Below are 19,374 nucleotides of genomic sequence, written 5' to 3'. Positions count from 1 at the left end.
ATTCCTTTACCAATAACTCAGTTGGTTGTGGATCCAGAAAAGAAGTAGAGGGATGCTTACTGCCTTCAGGCCTCAAAAACTATTATGGCAAAACATGTAAGGATGGACCTAAGAGCCAACTCAAGGAAGAAGAAAGTGAGAAAGTACAGGGAATGTGAGGCATGCATTTCCAATTTAGATTTTGTTATAGATTTTTAAAAATTATACATTACACACCTTATCTGTTCATAGTTCCTTAGCAGTACAGGTGTGATGCAGGGTTACTGTACACAAGCGTTTTTCCTTGTGCTACACCTCAGCCATTAATGAAGGTCAGCAGCTTGAGTGTTTGTGACACTTTCAAAATGTCCTATGACTTCATCTCTTAATGCCCATGAAACCTCATTAAGCTGATGTTAGGCTTTATGGCAGTATCCGGGCGGCACAAACTATTTGGCAGCAGAAAAGCACAAGCAGAGTGCTCCCTTTACACTCCTAGCCTCCGTAATCACGACTGCAGAATCAATTGTCATTGATTTACATTGATTGTGAAATTGCAGCAGGCTTTTTTACAAATTGGATAATTGCAGTTGCTAAAATGAAAAGGAAAAAAAGGAAGGAAGAAAGGACATTCTTAATTCTGTTAGTCCCACCTTTTCAAAATATTTGATTTCATACTCCAGGATGATTCCATTGGGGCGATCTGGCTCTTGCCAAGACAAAGAGATGCTGTTCTTTGCAATCTTCCCCTTTTTCACATTGGTGACTGGAGAGGGGGCTGCAAAATAGTATAAACAAAGAGTGGCATGATTAACAGAGCCCTGAAATCACAACTGTGTATAACGTATACTGGCATTCTTGGAACGTGCTGTAATAAAAGTCCAAAACAATTAAATTTTCTTTTAATCTGGAAACAATTTTACTTTCTCTACATGATACAAGTTTTCATAGACTGTAAAGTTGTTTTACAAATGTAAATCAACTAAGTACCCTGAGACTTTTCTATCATAAAACTGTAGTCACACAGAATCTTGTCTGCATTTTTTTCTATAAAGTTTAGAAACACAAATGAATGATTTTACTTTTCCTTAAAGAATAAGCTGTTTTAAAAATTTATGGACTTTGTGTAATATATGCCATTATGGTAACAGATACATAATTATCTATTTTACCACATTTTTGCATCTTGAAGGTTCTTCATTATTTTTGAAATCATGTGGGTTCTATAATCACTATTAAATTTATATATTAAATATGGTGCATGTTTTCCTTCAAAAATATATTATAAAATGTGTTATACTTTGAAAACAATAGCAAATAAAACAAACATTTCCTTCATTTCCATTTCCCGCAAGTATTTCATGAGAAGTAAAAATCACCTTTGGTTTGGTTGTTATTTACCAATGTCTATTAAGTGACCACTTTTCTGATGAAAATACAAAAAAAAAAATTGTCTGTTATTTCAGATATGTCTGGATATTTTTAATTCCTAAACATACAGACATTTGACTCAACATCCATTGCTATCAGTTTGTTCAGACTTGTATGGACACTGGGTCTGACGTCATCAAGGGGTAGTGACTAATATTTTCTGTTGCAGGTTATCTTTACTTTTGTAGCTTTTAGGTTTTAGAAAAGACAAAGGAGAGACTATGACGGACTAATTGATGATGTGTGTGTGACATAATACACGTCAGATAAAATATGCACACGTATAATGTACATATAAGATGCCAAAGATGTCAGCCTTGACTAGAGTGCAACCAGAGACGGCCCCATCGGCATCGGAACATCATGCACAGTAACAGGCCCCTGGCAACATTAAATTACATATATTCACATTTTACATTTATGTAAACCTTACATATATCCTGAAGAGCAAAACACAACCCAGGATCTCGAACGAGGCTCAACAGCTGCAGGTTCCCTCGCCTCACCGCCTGCCGCCCCCCAGCAGCTCGCCGGGCCCCCTCGCCCCCGCGCCCAGGCCCCGCGGGCGCCCCGGCCTCCTCTCCCGCCGGGGGACGACTCTCCCTCAGCCCTCGCCTCCGGTGCCCTCTGCGCCCCGGCGGTGCACTTTCTCCTCCGTTCTGCGCTTGCACCACCTGGTGTCACACCTTAACTGCGGACGTGGTCTTCTTCTGTCCTCTCAAGTACAGTGCAATTTTGGGAGGGGAGAAATACAGTGATTTTATTCACTGCTGGCCGCCTAGATTTAGAACAGTGCCTGGGACAGAGGAGCGCCCAGTAAGGACACACGGAATGAGAGACTGGTGGTAGAACATCATCAAAGGAATATACAAAAATAACCAAAACACCGCCTTATTTTTAAATTATTATGTCAACAAACTCAACTATGAAACACAAGGGTGAAGTGTGTTTTTTAATAAAATTAAAATAAATAGGGATGTTGGTGATGACCTGATATATCTTCTGTTTTTAAAATTTATGGACTCTGTGAAATATATATCATTATGGTAATAGATAATCTGTAAGAGAGAACATTTAGTTAATTGCTTCATGTTTTATATAGCCATAATAGGGTGACAGCGGCTTTGTATTTTAATGTGTATTTTGTTGTTGTGGTGGTGTTTTGTTTTTAAGCACAGGTCTTTGTGATATTCAAGTTCAGAGGATGCATACTTTTGTCTCTATTTTGTTTTCTTAAATGTGTCCAATTCCACAAAGGTTTTCCTGGAATATTATAACACATGATATGCATATAAGCAAAACTTGTCTAACAGATTGGAAATTGCAATATGTTTACTTCCATGGTTCTCACAGTCACATTTTGGCATAGATTCAAAGTCCCTATTGATTTCCTAGTGATGGAAAAGTCACGCCCTATTCCGCACTGTGGACAAAGCATCCAGAAGACAATAAATGAGAAAACATAAGCTACGGGGCCCCCAGTTCATCAGAGTGTTTGTAGCAAAGTAGCAAATTTACTGAAGGAGAAACAGTCACAGAGGCTTAAGGAAGGCAGTAGATTTTTTTAATGTACTTTGATCAGTAGTGAAGAGCTTGTGAATTATCTTGAACCATGAATTACACTGACTTTATGATTAGCATTGTATTTTTATTGCATTATGTTAGTAAATATACAGACAAAGGCTGTCTTGAAAGTTTTTCACTCACTTTACTACTTTGCAAACATTCTCTTTTTGACGGATGTATTTCTCATAGATAACTGTCAGATTTCACCTAATAATTGATGGTGTCACCTCTCCATTCATAAGTTGCACTTAATGTGTAGCCTCCATGAAGGCGGGATTAATCTGGTTTCACTCACTGCTCTATTTCCAGCACCAGATAATTATTTTGCACATAGAGATTTCATAAATATTTGTTGAATGCATGTATGCACGAGCGAATAAATAGGAAACACATACGTCACCATGTATCACTCAAAACTGAGTTTGTCTCATCTTAGTTGCATATATTAAGATTTTATTAGTTAGAGATTTGTGCTTTATTTCAAAACATAGTCAATTCTTTTATAAAATAATCAACCATTTCAGAGGGAAGCTATCAAATAACATTCCACCCACAATTAACCAGCCTGAAGGGGAAAACTTTGTTATTTACTTAGATCCATCAAAATGAAACAAAAATTAGGTAGCTTGCACAAGGCTGCTTGACTGAGAACCGCCACTGTTTGTCAAACTTGGTTTTCTCAGAGGTTAAACACAGAGTGTTCTTTAAAATGGTTCAGAATCGGGGAGAAGGCAGCCCTCAGCTCAGGAGAGTTTAGGAACGATGTCCCCTCTGCATCCCACGGGTAAAAGCTGATCGAAGCGGGGACCCTGAGCTCCTGGGGCACAATGAGGATGCACAAATTGTCAATGGAGCGCCCATCCATGACTGTAAAGTACTTTGCAAGTTTGTGCACATGAAAATAGCTACAGCCGGCGTGGGAGCTTCGAGGGCAGGTTTCATGCGTCTTACTTGTCCTGGCGGTGCCTCAGGCCCGTTCCTTAGCCGCACGAGCTTTTGGCAAGCCTGGGGCAAAATGAGGAGGAGGATTCAGGACATGTCTGCTTATAAAATGAAACTATTACTTTCCCAGGGTGAGAAGAACAGAAACATACTAAAGAAATCAACTTGTGACTAAACAAGTTAATCTACATAATTCCGAGTTCCACCTTTTGGATCTGTGGGAACATTCTACATTGTTTCTGTGTCGTAGCTTTTACGTGGAGCTGACCTTTGGGTACCAGTGTGATAAGCAAAATAGTGCTCCTTTAGGCCAGATACAGTGTTCATTGTGGACTAATTATTTCATCTCTTTGAATTAAAAAAAAATTTTAAATAGTTTTATATTTACAGAAAGATTACAAAGACGGAGCAGACAGTTCCCATATGCCCACACCTAGTGTCCCCAACTGGGAACATCTTACAATAGTGCAATACCTCTGTCCCTATTCATGAACCAATATCGATCAATACACTATCATTATTAAGCTCAGTCCTCCCTTTATTTACATTTCCTTAGTTTTTTACTTATCCTTTTTCTGTCCCAGGATCCCCCCAGCACACCATATTACACTTAGTCATCACGTCTTCTTATGCTCCTTTTTAGTTATTATAGTTTCTCAGACTTTGCTTGATTTGATGGCTTTGACAGTTTTGAGGCTTACTGGCCAGGTATTTTGCAGGCTGTCTCCACTGGGATGTATTTGATGTTTTCCTCATGATTAGACTGGGGTTATGAGTGCGGGGGAGAAAACTATAGAGATGAAGAGCCATTTTCATTCTATTATAGCAAGGATGCCTACTATCAACATAACTGTCCACTGTTTTGTTAACCTCGCTCACCCGACTAAGACTGCATTGCCCTGTCTTCTCCACTGTTTTCTATGCTGTGCTCTTTGGAAGGAAGTCACTCTGGGTGTCCATGCTTAAGGAACAGAGTTATGCTCTGCCTCCTTGAGGCTGGAGCATCTGCGTAAATTATTTGGAATTCTTCTGCACAAGAGATTTGTCTATTATTTACTCGTTCACTTATTCATTTATTTATATCAGTACGGATATATGGATATTTTTATACTTTGGTTTCTAATCAAGGAATTTATTTTGTTACTCAGATTTTTAAGGTTGGCCATGGATTCCTCTTTCAGTTAGTTCTCATGTCTCTCTGACATATCTCCATCACTGTTTGTCTGTTTGTTTCAGATACCACTTTCTTACTTCCTGGCACTATAAACTATAAGGCCATCTACTCTAGGCCCATCTTGCTCATTTACTGCCCAGTCTTAAAGGCAGTCATTTTTCCTAATATCACCAGTTTCTTTCATTGGACAATGCTGTTAGAAACCAAGATCTGGATGACAGGTGTGCTCCTTGCTTCTGGGTGTGATTGCTTCTAGGCCCTCCCAGCTGACACAGCTAGGAAATAAAAGTGTCTATACTAACCTGTGCATATCTATAAATATTTCTATATATCATTACAAATGTATACACATGCATGTATATTAAGCTAAACATAAGTATATACTGATGTCACCAACTCTCATCAGTTATCAAATAGACCGTTCTAACCTCTTCGCCTTACCTATCTGTAACCTCCCTCTCCACCAGTGGCTCCCACCACCCACCACCCACTTACTTCAATTCTAGTATATATGTCTAGTGATTAAAGAATTGCTAATCTTATCTCTTTGGCTTATTGATAAAGATATAATAATGTAGAAATCTCTAACATCTCAGTGGCACAAACAATGATATACAAAACCCTGCCATCCATTGTGTAAAACACAGCGTGTCTTCCTAACTTTTCAAATACAGAAACGTAGTGTAGAGCAGTGTCCCCAGGTGGAAAGAGTGCCAGGGCACAGACAGCTCTGAAGTCAGACAGAACCGGCTTCAAACCCTTTGGCAGCCAGCCGTTTTCTAGCTGTGTGTGACACTGTTCAAGTGATTTAGCCTCTATGAATGTCCTTTCTGGCTTTAAAATAGGAAAAATGATACAAACATCATCTTTTTGTAAGGCTGAAATCTGATTCTGTATGTACATCAGATAAAGGCTGGGTGCAAAATAAATACTGTTTTAATATCATTGGAAAATAGCAGACAATTGTTTAAGAAGACTTCAATAATGGATTCTCTATAACTCCTTAATCCTGTCTATCTCTATCAATCAAAATTATTTGTCTCTTCTCCCAACTTGGCACTCTTCTAAATGCTGGATAAGATCAAAAGGCAAAGCACCTATACAGGTAAGATTTTCTAATTTTCTGCATCCACTGGATTTTACAACTTTGCATTAATAATTATAGGCAAACTTCCTTGCTTACCATAAAGTCTTTAATGAATCAAAAGTGTTGAATTTTAAATGTTAATTAAATAATCCACAGTTCACTTAGTATAGAATGATGTCTGCTTCATTCTCTAAAAGAGAGTGAACCTGATGAAAACATGAAAGATAATTGTTACATAGAATAAGAAAGTACCACTCATCAGTCCCCGTACCTGATGCTATTTTTGCTGACAGATAAAAATTATAGGTAGGATCAAGTATTGGTTACTTGCATTTAAAAAACAAATACTATATATCCTCATTAATTTGACTTCTCTACCTACATTTTGAGTCTTTGCAAAATCTAGGACAATATTGAAACCCTTTCAGTCTATCAAAGTCCATGAATGTGTAAAATCTTACTCAGATAGCACTTCTTTTACTTTCCTTCAAGAGACTCTCCATATGAATAATGTATTAGTTTATTTACACACAAGTTTTAAAAATACATGTATTTTATATCTGATTCCATAGGTCAAAAATTGGCCACGTAGACTGTCATCATCTGCCAGCTAGAAGCCACTACTTTTCTCTGCCACGCACAGTTTATCACACTTAGGTGCTTCTTGTTATCCAGGTGAGTCTAGGCCAGTTTTTCCTAAAACAACCCGACCAGTAGAATTCTCCAGGTAATACTGACTCAGAAGGTCAGACTGGGGCCAAGGATTCTGTGTTTTTAATAAAGACTCCAGTTGAATCACTGTATCAGCAAATTTTGAGACATACTAAAGGCAAACTACACTGGGATTAGTTCTTCTTTCAACAAAATATATAAACAGAAACCTGAGGCTAGAACTGGATTAGTACTGATGTTTTGTGAACTACTGCTTTTTGTTGTTGTTTTAATTTTTATTTATTGATATTTTTTAGAAAGAGAGAGAGAGAGAGAAGAAAGGAGAGGGGAGAGAGGTTTGTCGTTCCACTTACGTATGCATTCACTGGTTGATTCTTGTATGTGCCCTGACCGTGGGGATCGAACCCTCCACCTTGGCATATGGGGACAACGCTATAACCACCTGGGCTGCCCCACCAGGGGGAACTGCTGCTTTTTTAACCCTTTGGCTCAATATTATTGCCTGCTACCCCGATCTCTCTTACTATGTTTGCCTTTCTCCTTTTGGGCACTGTTTCTTCTTATATTTGATATTTTCTTGGTTCTTCAGTATTTAGATATATATATTGAAAGTTACAGGTGTAGGTATAGATGGTAAAGGTGTAGATAAAGATATAGATACATAGATAGATATAGGAAGTACAGTGTCATGTGCATCTTTCATAGCTAGCTTAGTGAAACGACATTACTCTGCTTTATTTGCTTTAAAGTACATATCTATCATTTGAAAGTTCCTAAAGTAAATGAGAAATGCAGTTCCTGAATTAAATTATAAACATCTTTGAAACTGTTAAAATGAAAAAATGGGGTAGATATTTTAAAATATATACACAACCACTAAATATTATATCATATTTTTATATTTATATTATCTGTAGTATGTATTTATTCTATACTTAATACATACTTATTACTATGTTGTGAACTACAGTGCATTTTCAACACAATTGATATTCATGGTCCCTTCTAAAGAAAGGAATTTTAGAGGTTTCTTTCTCAAATGAAAATTCAATCTGTCCATTCAGACAAAACCCTTCTTAAGAGCCTGCAACTGGATTTTTAAAAATAGGATCTCAGTGAAGTTTCGAAAAGACCGTTTCACAAAAACCTGGCTTTAAATGTCAACAGATCTAGAGAGGTGATATCCTTTACAATAAAAGGATCACCTATGGACTGAAGTGTCCCATTAAGTATAGTTTGTTTTTTTCACAGACTTGAAAATCATACTAAACAAAATTAATTATTTTTAGTAGGAAATAAGAGAAACTTAATTGCATGAAACCATATGCTTCAAACATTGTTTTAAAGTCATGTTCACAATAATGTTAATTAGAAAAGAAAATGTCAATAATAGAAATAGAGAACTATTTCACTGGTATTTATACTCAGAATAATCATACATATTACAAAAACAAATATAAATGTGACAATGTCTAAAAGGACTACAAGCCTCGTTTTGGATAATAAAATTAATCCCACTTGAAATAAATTATCATAGAATTTGTTTCTGACTTATTATCTCTTATTGCCCTATAATAGAATTTTTAGTGCATAAAGTGGTGCTAGTGTCAATAATTATGGACTCTTAATAACCACAGTATCCATTTTATGAGGAACAAAGTTTATACAATTTTTACAGTATCCTTTAAAAGTAAAATGAGGATATATGTAGCAAATAACATGGCACAATTAGAAAACTACAATTAACCAGTATTCTTCATTTATATTATATTCTAGGGAATATAGTCCCTATACATGGGACTATATACAAATAATATTGATATATTTATCAACATTAAACCTCAATTATAGGGTATGGCAATTAGTTTTATAAGTGAATAAATAGTAATTAGATCAACAAGCACACTCTCATAACTCATTTTTTTCATAAGAAAAACACGAATTTCCACTTATAAATATATATTTTATGAGGCCTTGTTAACCACATAATAAGCTACTAACAGTAACAAAGCCATCAAGTGGGAACTTGAATTCAGTTCTTGATTGCTTCAAGATTTTCACAAATCTAAATTAACCTAACATTTAAAAAATCAAAATAAATACATTATAAATACGGACAACACATTTTTTCCTTCTCAATTCCCATTAGTCTTATAGAGCTACATTAGCAATAGGCATTACTATTTAACTCAACAGAAAACATGATAAATTATCATTTATCTATTGACTGTTTACAGAACCAGACTAGATTTCCATTATACCATTAATGCCATCAAGGCTGTCACGTCCTTCCCTATACATATTCTCCCAGAGGCCATCTGCCTAGAGTCCCTTAGAAACTGAAGCTTTGCCAGTAGAAACAAAGCAATAAACTTTATGGCTACTAAATAACAGGAAAGACGTGGGTAGTGTTTATCAGCTGATTTCAAAAAAATCCCAGTCATAGTATCTTTAAATAGAATAATTCCTAGCAGCAACATGCCAGCCTGTACCTAGAGAAAACACAAGATTAATGATTCCAGCTAAACTTTCAAAGTCCACAAGATATTTTGTTCCAAGATAGTAGTTTTATCAGATATTTAATTCCTGAGCTCTTACCATGGGACTAATTTTAGTGAATCAAATGGCATATTCTCCACGCTGTGGGAAATCTCAGCCAATGCTCAAACTGCACGCAAGACCGTTTCCTCGTTAGAGTGATCACACACAGAGACATTTCTAAGGCCAACAAAATACAACACTATATATTTGCTATCAAGTTCAAATGGCGTAAATTTCTTATTTTTTGTTCCAATGCAGTGGTTGTATCTATTCACATTTACAAAGAGAAAAAGAAAAAAGCAAAACGCAGAATTCTGGTTTTAAAATGCCCAAGATAATGCATTTTGTAAAATTTCAGTTATTAGAGCTAAGTCCAAATTTTACTCTGAAAATGTTTAACTACTTTTGGCTAAACAGATGAACAGAGACCATGGATGAACAGGTGGCGAAGCAGCTGCCGGGGGCCCGACACTCCAGCCCGGCCCTGCACGCACAGTACCTCGCTCAGTCCCTGCAGCCCCAGGACGCGGGCCCGGGACCGTCCCTTCCCAAGCCCAGGGAGGCCAGCGACTTGTCCCAGCAGCCCGGCAGGGGTCGGGCCGTCTAAGCGCCTGGCCTCACTGTTGGTATTCCCAAGCGTCACGCCACAGAGTAGTAAAGGAAAGCCTCGTGAGAGATGCCACCCTCGGTCCTGAGGCGGAGGAAAAAGAACAGGCGCTGCGAAGAGTCCCTTACAGGAGCCAGAGGCCGCTGGGGAAGGGGGCCTGCCCGTCTGTGCCACCGTTCTCAGGGCTGCTCTTAGCTGCTAAACTCAGCTCAAGGCTGAGCCACAAACATCCCGGGACAACTGCTGCGTGGACCTATATGCACTTCACCTTCTGGTCTTCACCTCCCCCGTTCACACAGTGAAGCCAACCACGCCCTGGCTGCGTAGCCAGCAGCCCTTCCTTTGGGGGAGAGAATCACGGCTTGTGGTTTTTGCCTTTTTAAACCCTGCCTTTCTTTCTTCTCTCCGGAGAGCAGTGGGGATTGCTACCCGTCTGCGTCTCTCTAATTGCAGCCCTGTGCTTAAACAAACACTTTACATTCCTTATGACAGCCTCACCTTCCTTCCTAGCCCATCGGATTATGTTAAAGATTACCCGGATTATCCACATTTTCATTTACAAAGCTTAACCTCCGAAGTTTTGTTCACTATTTTTAGTGTCTTCAAGAGCTGATTAGAGACAACAAAATGTAAACAACGACAATCTCTGATAAAAATTAGGCAATTCTGTTTGGTCCCCTATGCTGTATGCATTCTGTGGTGTATAACTGTGTCTACTCTGAGCTGTGTTTCCTAAAGCAATGGGTCACAACCATTGTGTCCACCAGCACACACCTAAAAGACAGCATTCAAATATGTGAGAGCTCTCTCTATACACGTCTGCACTAACGATCCGAAAATTATCTTCCAGAAATAAAGCCCCACAATGAATCCCAATCCGTACAACCATTAACGGTGTGCACAGGTAACGACTCCCCTCCATGTGCTGTGCCTCAGATAAGAACAACTGTGGATTTTTAATGATTTCCTGCATGCTGCGTGCAATTCCGTCTCCTCTACCACTCAGAAAGGTGTATTTGAACTGTTTGAGGCAAATGTTATCATGGAGATAGCCATGAATATCCCCTAATTTATATATAGTTAAATACACATATTTCACAAACTTCGATACTTTATGGTTAATAAATAGTAACTTGAAAAGTTAGAATAAAAACTCAAAGTCCCCATGGGGAGTAACACGGCAGAGATGTGGAAAACTCAGGTAAATCTCTCTCTTTGTAACCAGCACATACATTTCCCCCAAATGCGAGCCACTTCTCTATTAGGTTATCTAAGAGGCCCCAAGAGGGAGAAAGAGTGGTATCAGAAACCCTCCTCTTCCCTTCCCTCCCATTCCTCTTTCCTAATATTACTAAAAAATTAATATTTGTCAGAAACTATTGGTTTGGACTGTTAGAATCAACAACTCCACATGTCCCGGCAACTGATCATAAAACAGGAAATACTAAAAATAAATTGTTTGAGGAAATATTATATACCACAGATATAGAAAATAAAACCTTCTTCTGAGAATCTATTTCCTTGCCTCCAAGACTATCTAACTCGGAGTACAGTGAGCGGCTTCATTTGTCTTTGTATCCTCTGTAACTAGAAAAATAAGCGAGTCCATGGTGGGTGCCCAATAAAAAAATGATCCAATCAATCAAGAAGTCAATGAAATAGGAAACTGCTACACAATATTTTTAACAAGTAGTGAGATGTAATATTATCATTAAAAACATAATGGAACCTTGGATTTTCAGAATCTATGGGTAAAACTGACAATGTCATTTTACTAGTATGTGAGCTTTTATTGAACAGTCGAAGGAAAAAAAAACTTGAAAAGGGTCTTCATGACATTCTGAGTTTGATTTTATATTATGAATAAAATGAAATACAAGTAACGAATTCTTGTGTATACAAAAAGGAATTGGGAAAGGTGAAAACTGCTACATGTGGCAATAAGTATAACTTTCATAAACTTTTCAAAGGCATGGTACATAATTGACTGATATAACACCATGTTTGTGAATGACAAAAATTACTAGAGAGATAAAAGTGAAATAAGTCAGAGCAATTTTGATCCAACAAAATTATTCAGCAATATTAGAAGTGATTTTTGGTTGCACTTCTTCATAGTGAGTTCTAGAATATTTCATATACACTATTTGAGAATCACCTTAACAAGCCCTAGATTGCTGTGCTGAGTTTCTGTTCCAATGGAACTCATCATTTTTATTTTATTTATTTGTCATTAGTTCACTGGGCACTACTTCCTGCTACTTCTATTACAATAGCCTGGGGCCAACTATACCTTATTTTTTGGGAAACTAGGTTAAAGAAACTACTAAATCAATTCATATTTATATACAGGGGTGGGCAAAAGTAGATTTACAGTTATAATACAAATAAATAATTATTAATAAATTATAAGAATAAACTGTATTTTGCATCTTCACAAATGTAAACTTACTTTTGCCCACCCCTGTATAGTAAATGTATATATGAATACATATGTAAACATATGTAGTAACTCTATTTTTAATACTAATAGCTCAGAAGTAGTGGAGTTAGGATTTAACCCCAGGGGTGTGTGTGTGTGTGTATTTATTTTACCTTTATTGTTGAAAGTATTATAGGTGTCCCATTTTTGCCCCCAATTGTCCTCCTCCACCTTGCTAACACCCCGTTCCCAGGCCTTCACCCCATTATTGTCTCTGTCCATGGGTTATGCATATATGCAAATAACTTATTGGTTAATCTCTTCCCACCCTCCACCTCCCTTCCCTCTTTCCTCTGAAATATGATCATCTGTTACATGCGTCAATGTCTCTGAATCAATTGTCATGTTCTTTTGTTCATTAGCTTCTTCCTAGAGAAGACCCATCGACATTTCCTGTAGTGCTGGTCTGGTGGTGATGAACTCCTTTAGCTTTTCCTTGTCTGAGAAGCTCTTTATCTGACCTTCAGTTCTAAATGATAGCTTTGCTGGGTAGAGTAATCTTGGTTGTAGTTCCATGTTTTTCATCACTTTGAATATTTCTTGCCACTCCCTTCTGGTCTGCAAAGTTTCTGTTGAGAAATCAGCTGACAGTCATATGGGTGCTCCCTTGTAAGTAACTAACTGCTTTTCTCTTGCTGCTTTTAAGATTCTCTCTTTGTCTTTAACCTTTGGCATTTTAATTATGATGTGTCTTGCTGTGGGCCTCTTTGGGTTCCTATTCTTTGGGACCCTCTGTGCTTCCTGGACTTGTAAGTCTATTTCTTTTCCCAGGTAGGGGAAGTTTTCTGTCATTATTTTTTCAAATAGGTTTTCAATTTCTTGCTCTCTTTCTTCTTCTTCTGGCACTCCAATAATGCAAATGTTGGGCCTCTTTAAGTTGTCCCAGAGGCTCCTTATACTACCTTCGTATTTCTGGATTCTTTTTTCTTTTTGCTTTTCTGGTTGGGTATCTTTTGTTTCCTCATGTTCCAAATTGCTGATTTTATTCTCAGCATCCTCTCCTGTACTGTTGATTCCCTGTCAATTATTCATTTCAGTTCATATAGCCTTCATTTCTGGTTGGTACTTAAGTCGATGGTCTCACTTGTTTTCTTAACACTCTTACTAATATCCTTAAACATCCTTATAACCGTAATTCTGAACTCCGTATCTGTTAGCTTGCTTGGATCTATTTCATTTAGTTCCTCTTCTAGAGATTTCTTCTGTTCTTTCCTTTGTGACATGTTTCTTTGCCTCTACATTTTGGCTGCTTTCAGGTGTTCGTTTCTATGTATTAGGTAGAGCTGCTATGTCTCCTGGGACTTGTAGAGTGGCTTTGTGTAGTAGGTGTCCTGTAGGGTCCAGTGGCTCAGCCTCCCCAGTCCCCTGAGCTGGGTCTTCTAGGTGCTCCCTTGTGTGGGCTGTGTGCACTGTCCTGTTATAGTTGAGCCTTGGTTGCTATTGGTGTCCCTGGGAGGAACTGACCCCCTTGCCAATCGGCTCTGAGGACCAGCTGCAACTACAGCCAGAGAGCTGCTGTGCTGGAGACACCCCTATGGAGCAGGATTTACTTCAGTGGAGCTTTGGTGTTCACCAACTGTGCCCCTTGAGTGTGTCACTCGTGGATGGGGTAGGGTTGTAATCCAGCGTGGTCTAGTCAGACCACTGGGTGCGCTGTCTCTGGGGCCTCCAGGGAGGTACAGAGTCAGCCTGTGCCAGTGCCTTGCCCAGGGCCCCCCAGCATGAGCTACACAGCAAACCCTAGTTGGCTGCTACTTGTGCTGGGCTTGGAGGTGCCCAGGAGAGGTCAAGCTATGAGCCAATGCAGCTGCCACTAGTGCAAGGCCTGGGGCCACCTATCAAGTCCTATGGGGCCCACTGCTGCTTGTTGGAGAGATTTTAGTTAAGTCCTAAGCATCAGGCTCGAGAGGCCACTTGCACAGAAAAGCCCCTGGAAATGGCCTGGATGAGCCTGCAGGTGGGGAGGGGCGGGGCCCCCGGGAATCAGGGGGCAGGGCCAAAGGTGGGAGTCAGGTGCTGGCAATTCAAATATGGTGCCTGCCTGCCAGCTGTGTGTGGGGAGGACTCGCCACAGGAACCATGACCTCTGCCAGCCCTTCTGCCTGGGAGGAAGCCATTCCTCCAGTTCTCACCCTGATTTCAGGCAGGTTAGTTCCTCCCTAAGTGTCCCACATCCTTTCAAGCTGCTGCCCAGCGCTGGGCTCAGAGGGGGTGTGTCTCAGTGAATTCGTGCGCCGCCCTTTAAGAGGGGCTGCTGAGGCTCCTGCAGCCTCCTCGACCCTCAGGGACAGTCCCTGCTGGTTTCACAGCCCAAAGGTGTGGGGACGCCTCTTCCCGGCCCTGGGACCCTGGGCTGGGGGTGTGCTGTGGGGCTGGGACCCATAGCTCCTCCGGGAAACCTCCCCCACCAAGATGTCCTCCTGGGTTTAAACTGCAGCACCGGGTGTGGGCCTGCGGCCACGTCTCCTCAATTCAGCCCCGATTCCCCTTTGTCTTTGCCCCTCCTACCGGTCTTGGTGCTTCTTCAGGTCCCTGGTTGTAGGGCTTCTGTTCAGCCGGATCTCAGGAGGCTCTGAGTGATGGTGGTTCTGTATTTAGTTGTAATTTTGATGCGGTTGCGGGAGGCGGCGGGTGCAGCTGTTAGCTATATCGCCAGCTTGTTTCTCATTCAAGCCCAGGTATATTTGATTCAATAGGTATCTCACCTGCTGTTTCTATATTTAATGAGATGTTTTATATATATAATTTTTACCCTCTATTTTGAAAGCATTGTAAGTAGATAATTAAGTACCTAACCATGAGCAAAATAAAGATGTATTAGATACAATTTAGGACTGAAATAGATTCTTCTTAGTTTATTATAAACACTACATGGTATTTATTTTTAACATCATTTTTTATATATTGGTCATTTTAAGAATGACTTCAGTAATATAGACATTTCCCTTATTCTGTAAAAATTGAATCCAAAAATAATCTAGCTAAAATTTAGGGAAATTTCCATATTAAAAAATACATACATACACAATAAAATATTATAAAGCTCAGTATAATTATTAGACCTATATTTGGTAAAGCCAAGTCTGAAGATCATACTGATATCTTTGACATTTCCTTATCATGTATTATGATAAACATAATTTTGTCAAAATACAGACATATGACTCTTGTTCCATTCACTCAGACACCTAGACACATTTTGACTCAGCCTAAAATCTAAAATCAATGTGTTGGCAGGGCTGCATTTCTTCTGAAGGCCTCAAAAGAAGATCCATATTCTTGCCTTTTCCAGTTATAGGCACTGTTCCCATTCCCTGGCTCCAGACTCTTCCTCCAAGCATACCACTCTAGTTTCTGGTTCCATCTCTTTTCTCTAACTCTAACTCTACTGTCTCCTTTTCATAGGGGCCCTTATAATTTTACTGGGCACACACTAATAATACAGGACAATCTTTCAATTTTAAAGTCCTTACTTGAATCATATCCACAAAGTCGTTTTTTTAAAATTTATCTTTATTGTTGAAAATATTACAATAATATTTTCCTTTTTCCCCATTAACCCTTTCCACCCCCACCCACTCCCTACCCCGGGCCTTCACCATACTGTTGTCTGTATCCACGGGTTATGTATACATACATACAAATTCTTTGGTTAGTCTCTCCCCACCACCCCCACCTTCCCTCTGAGATTTGTCAGTTTGTTCCATGCATCCTTTTTGCCATGTAAGGTAGCACATTCAGAGATTGGGGAGATTAAGATGTGGACATTTTTGTGGGGCCATTATTCAGGGTACTATACATATACATATTCTGATTGTCTATTCTATTTGTTGTATTTAATCTATATCACTTTGTAGGCTTTGCCTTCCCACATAATACTAGATTAAGTCAATATATTTAGGATAACATCTCTATTATGAAATTGTGAAATGCACCTATCAAATTTTATTTTTTAATGTATACATATTCAAACACCTTCAATGGGGTTACTTAGACATAGCTAGCATATTAATATCTTATTTGTATTAATTTATGCAGGGTTTTTTTGCTGTTGTTGGAAATTGATCTCATTCTCTCTGAAACATCACCAAATATTTTTTAAATGCATCTCTTTCCAAAACACTATTGCATTCATCACACGCCTTCTACAGTAATTACTGCAACCTTCCATCAATTGTTTTGATATTCCAATGAGCAGAAAACTCCCCCTTGAATCAAGATTGCTGCCTCAAATAATGTTGCAACCCACCTCACTAACAAACTGTAATATTGACACCAACATGTGTGCTAACATTTGTAAGATGATGAAAGGCATGCTATATTCAAGAAGAATCCATGTTGACTTTTCCAGATTGTTCCAGAAAATACTCTAGCCAGACAAAATGCTTTGTGAACATATTGTGATTAAAATAAAGTATATGAGACAACACACAAAAATATAGATTCTCATATGTTCCCACTGCCCTCCTTGTGTGCAAATTGTGGTATATATATAGAGGTAAGAAATTTATCATTAACAGCCAATATTACATATAATAACTCCATAAAAGAAAGAGCAAATAACCTACAATATCCAAATCCTAACACTTGGTTATAAACGAAATGTACACCCTGGAGATGCTCATGAATGTTTTATTAACACACATTAAACCCTAATGTACTGTCACTGAGAATTTAAGATTTGTGAAATAGATGTTTGGGATCAGTACACGATTTGCATACACTGTTACAAGTCTCTCTGCACAGAGTGAAGCCCTTGCATTGATTAGACCACACACATGCGCCTAGGATAGTATTAGCAGCGTTTAGATGATGAAGTTTACTTGAAGGCTTAATACATAGTCATAATAGCATTTATATGATCTTTTTCATCTTCAAAGGATTTTTTTAAGTGTAGAAGAAGCTAAGAAATCAAAATATTACAGACCTTGGTGCTGATTCACATAGTCATCAGGAGAAAGCTGAGGTATCTAATTAAATTAACAAATTCTAGAAATTCTTCCAAGAAATTAAGAATTTATAAATAAAGCATTTTTCTAGATGTGGGCTGCTTTACTACTTCCCACTCCTTGTTCTCTGAAAAGTTTTTGTGGCTGCTGGAAAGCTCAGATCTGAGAATGAGAAGAGTTTCTGTTCTAGCTCTGCCACTATCTGAGCATTAAGGGCAAATCAGAGAGCCTTTGTTAAGTGTAAAATTGGGGTTCTAGAGCAGACTATATTATTTACTTTCACATATAAAAAAATTCTGCATGCATAGAAATGAAGCACTGAGGGGGGAAAAAAGTCCATCCTGAACCGATGAGAGAAACCCTGCCATCTGATAATGTGTCTTGAGCATTGGTACAAATAAATGCCTGCATTAATGAAAATTACCTACTCTATAAAATTTTAAATATGATTGCCTTTCAACTTTGGGGTCCTAAATATTTATTATAATGTTAGAATTTAAAAAAACTTTCTTCACCTCATGTTAGACACTGTAATATTCTCAATGGGCAAGGATAACCGTTAGTGATAAAGTAACTACAAGATCAAGTTGTGTTTGATGAGGTTGACTCGGCTGTTTTAGTCGAGCTGCGCAATTCAGCCTTTAATTACAGGAAGTAGGCCATTTAGGGCAGCTTCATCTTTTGAGACAGATTGTTCTGATGAAAGAGAACTTGGGAAATTTGGACCATCTATATAAATAATTTTAATGGAATGATTTATATTCTTCAGACAGTACTTAATAATTTGGAGAAATGTTTCTTCGTTTTACAACCAACTACTATCAAGGGGGTTTTACTAAAATTGTACTACAAACAATCACCAAAAATTGTAACTAATCATTAGTGATAGACAATTTTGGGGGGGGGGGCGCTTTCATGTCATATCTTGATCCTTTCCCTTATATATATATATATAAATTTTTTAAGATTTATTACTATTATTTCTTTTAATATATCTTTATTGATTTTAGAGAAAGGAAAAGAGAGGGAGAGAGAGAGGCAGAAACATCAATGATGAGAGAGTCATTGATCGACTGCAGCCCGCAACCCGGGCATGTGCCCTGACCAGGAATCAAACCCTGATCGCCTGGATCCCAGGCTGACGCTCAATCGCTGAGCCACGCCCAGCCGGGCCTTTCCCTTATATTTTAAAACTCCTACTTTCTTAGGAGATTCAATGATTGTATCTCCTAATTAAATCATTCTAAAGTAAGATAATGGAGGTATTGATGGGGCAATCCAAAGAGTCTGATAGAACCACGCTGATCTGGCACTGCATGTGTATTAAAAGCTAACTAATTTAAGACTCAATTGTGGTGGTGTTTTTTTGTTGTTATTTTTTTATTTATTCAGTAAAAAATTCTTAGATTCAGCAGGTAATACATATTTAAAATGTATATATTTTAAACAGTCAAATCAGAATGAGATCACAGGAATATAAGAAGTATGACAACCATATCTAACTTCTGCAATTTTGACATGAGGTTATGTATCCATGACTCACTTGCATCTACTGGGACTTGGCAAGTTGACTTTGTAACCAACCACATAAGGAAAGGAATCTCTTTTTGCAGTGTCACTGCCAGGAATTTTTAATGATGTGCTAATTTCTATAAGAGTGCCTAAATGTAGGGAAAGGGGCATTTCATGAATATGTAAACATGACAAAAATAAAAACCAATAATTTCTAATTAGGGAAAACTAAGTACTACCACTGTTATAAGTTATTTTCTCTTTGCCCTCTTTAAAAAAGTATTTTTCTCAAAGTTACTCCAAAATCTCAGCTCACAGTATTGTTGCAAAGAAAGCAAACAGAATGTGACACTTGGGCCTGTAAGTTCTCGCATAGAACTTCTGGCTTCCTGCCGGTCAGAGCTATTTCTGATAGTACTCAGGGGGCATCCT

General features: G+C 38.4%; 1 protein-coding gene across 1 annotated transcript in view; it reads right to left on the bottom strand.

Annotated features, from left to right (window-relative positions):
- The window catches only part of EPHA5 (EPH receptor A5), a 147,612-nt gene that overhangs the window by 81,255 nt on the left and 46,983 nt on the right, over positions 1–19,374 (bottom strand). The window contains exon 4 of the mRNA XM_087827578.1: positions 633–757. Coding sequence (XP_087683704.1) covers positions 633–757 — 125 coding nt within the window. The remainder of the gene's footprint in view (positions 1–632; positions 758–19,374) is intronic.

The sequence above is a fragment of the Miniopterus natalensis genome, chromosome 1 (genome assembly GCF_054644295.1).
Source record: "Miniopterus natalensis isolate mMinNat1 chromosome 1, mMinNat1.hap1, whole genome shotgun sequence".
Classification (NCBI taxonomy): domain Eukaryota; kingdom Metazoa; phylum Chordata; class Mammalia; order Chiroptera; family Miniopteridae; genus Miniopterus; species Miniopterus natalensis.
The sequence above is the reverse complement of the archived record's forward strand: the minus strand, read 5'-3'. Positions and strand labels throughout refer to the sequence as shown.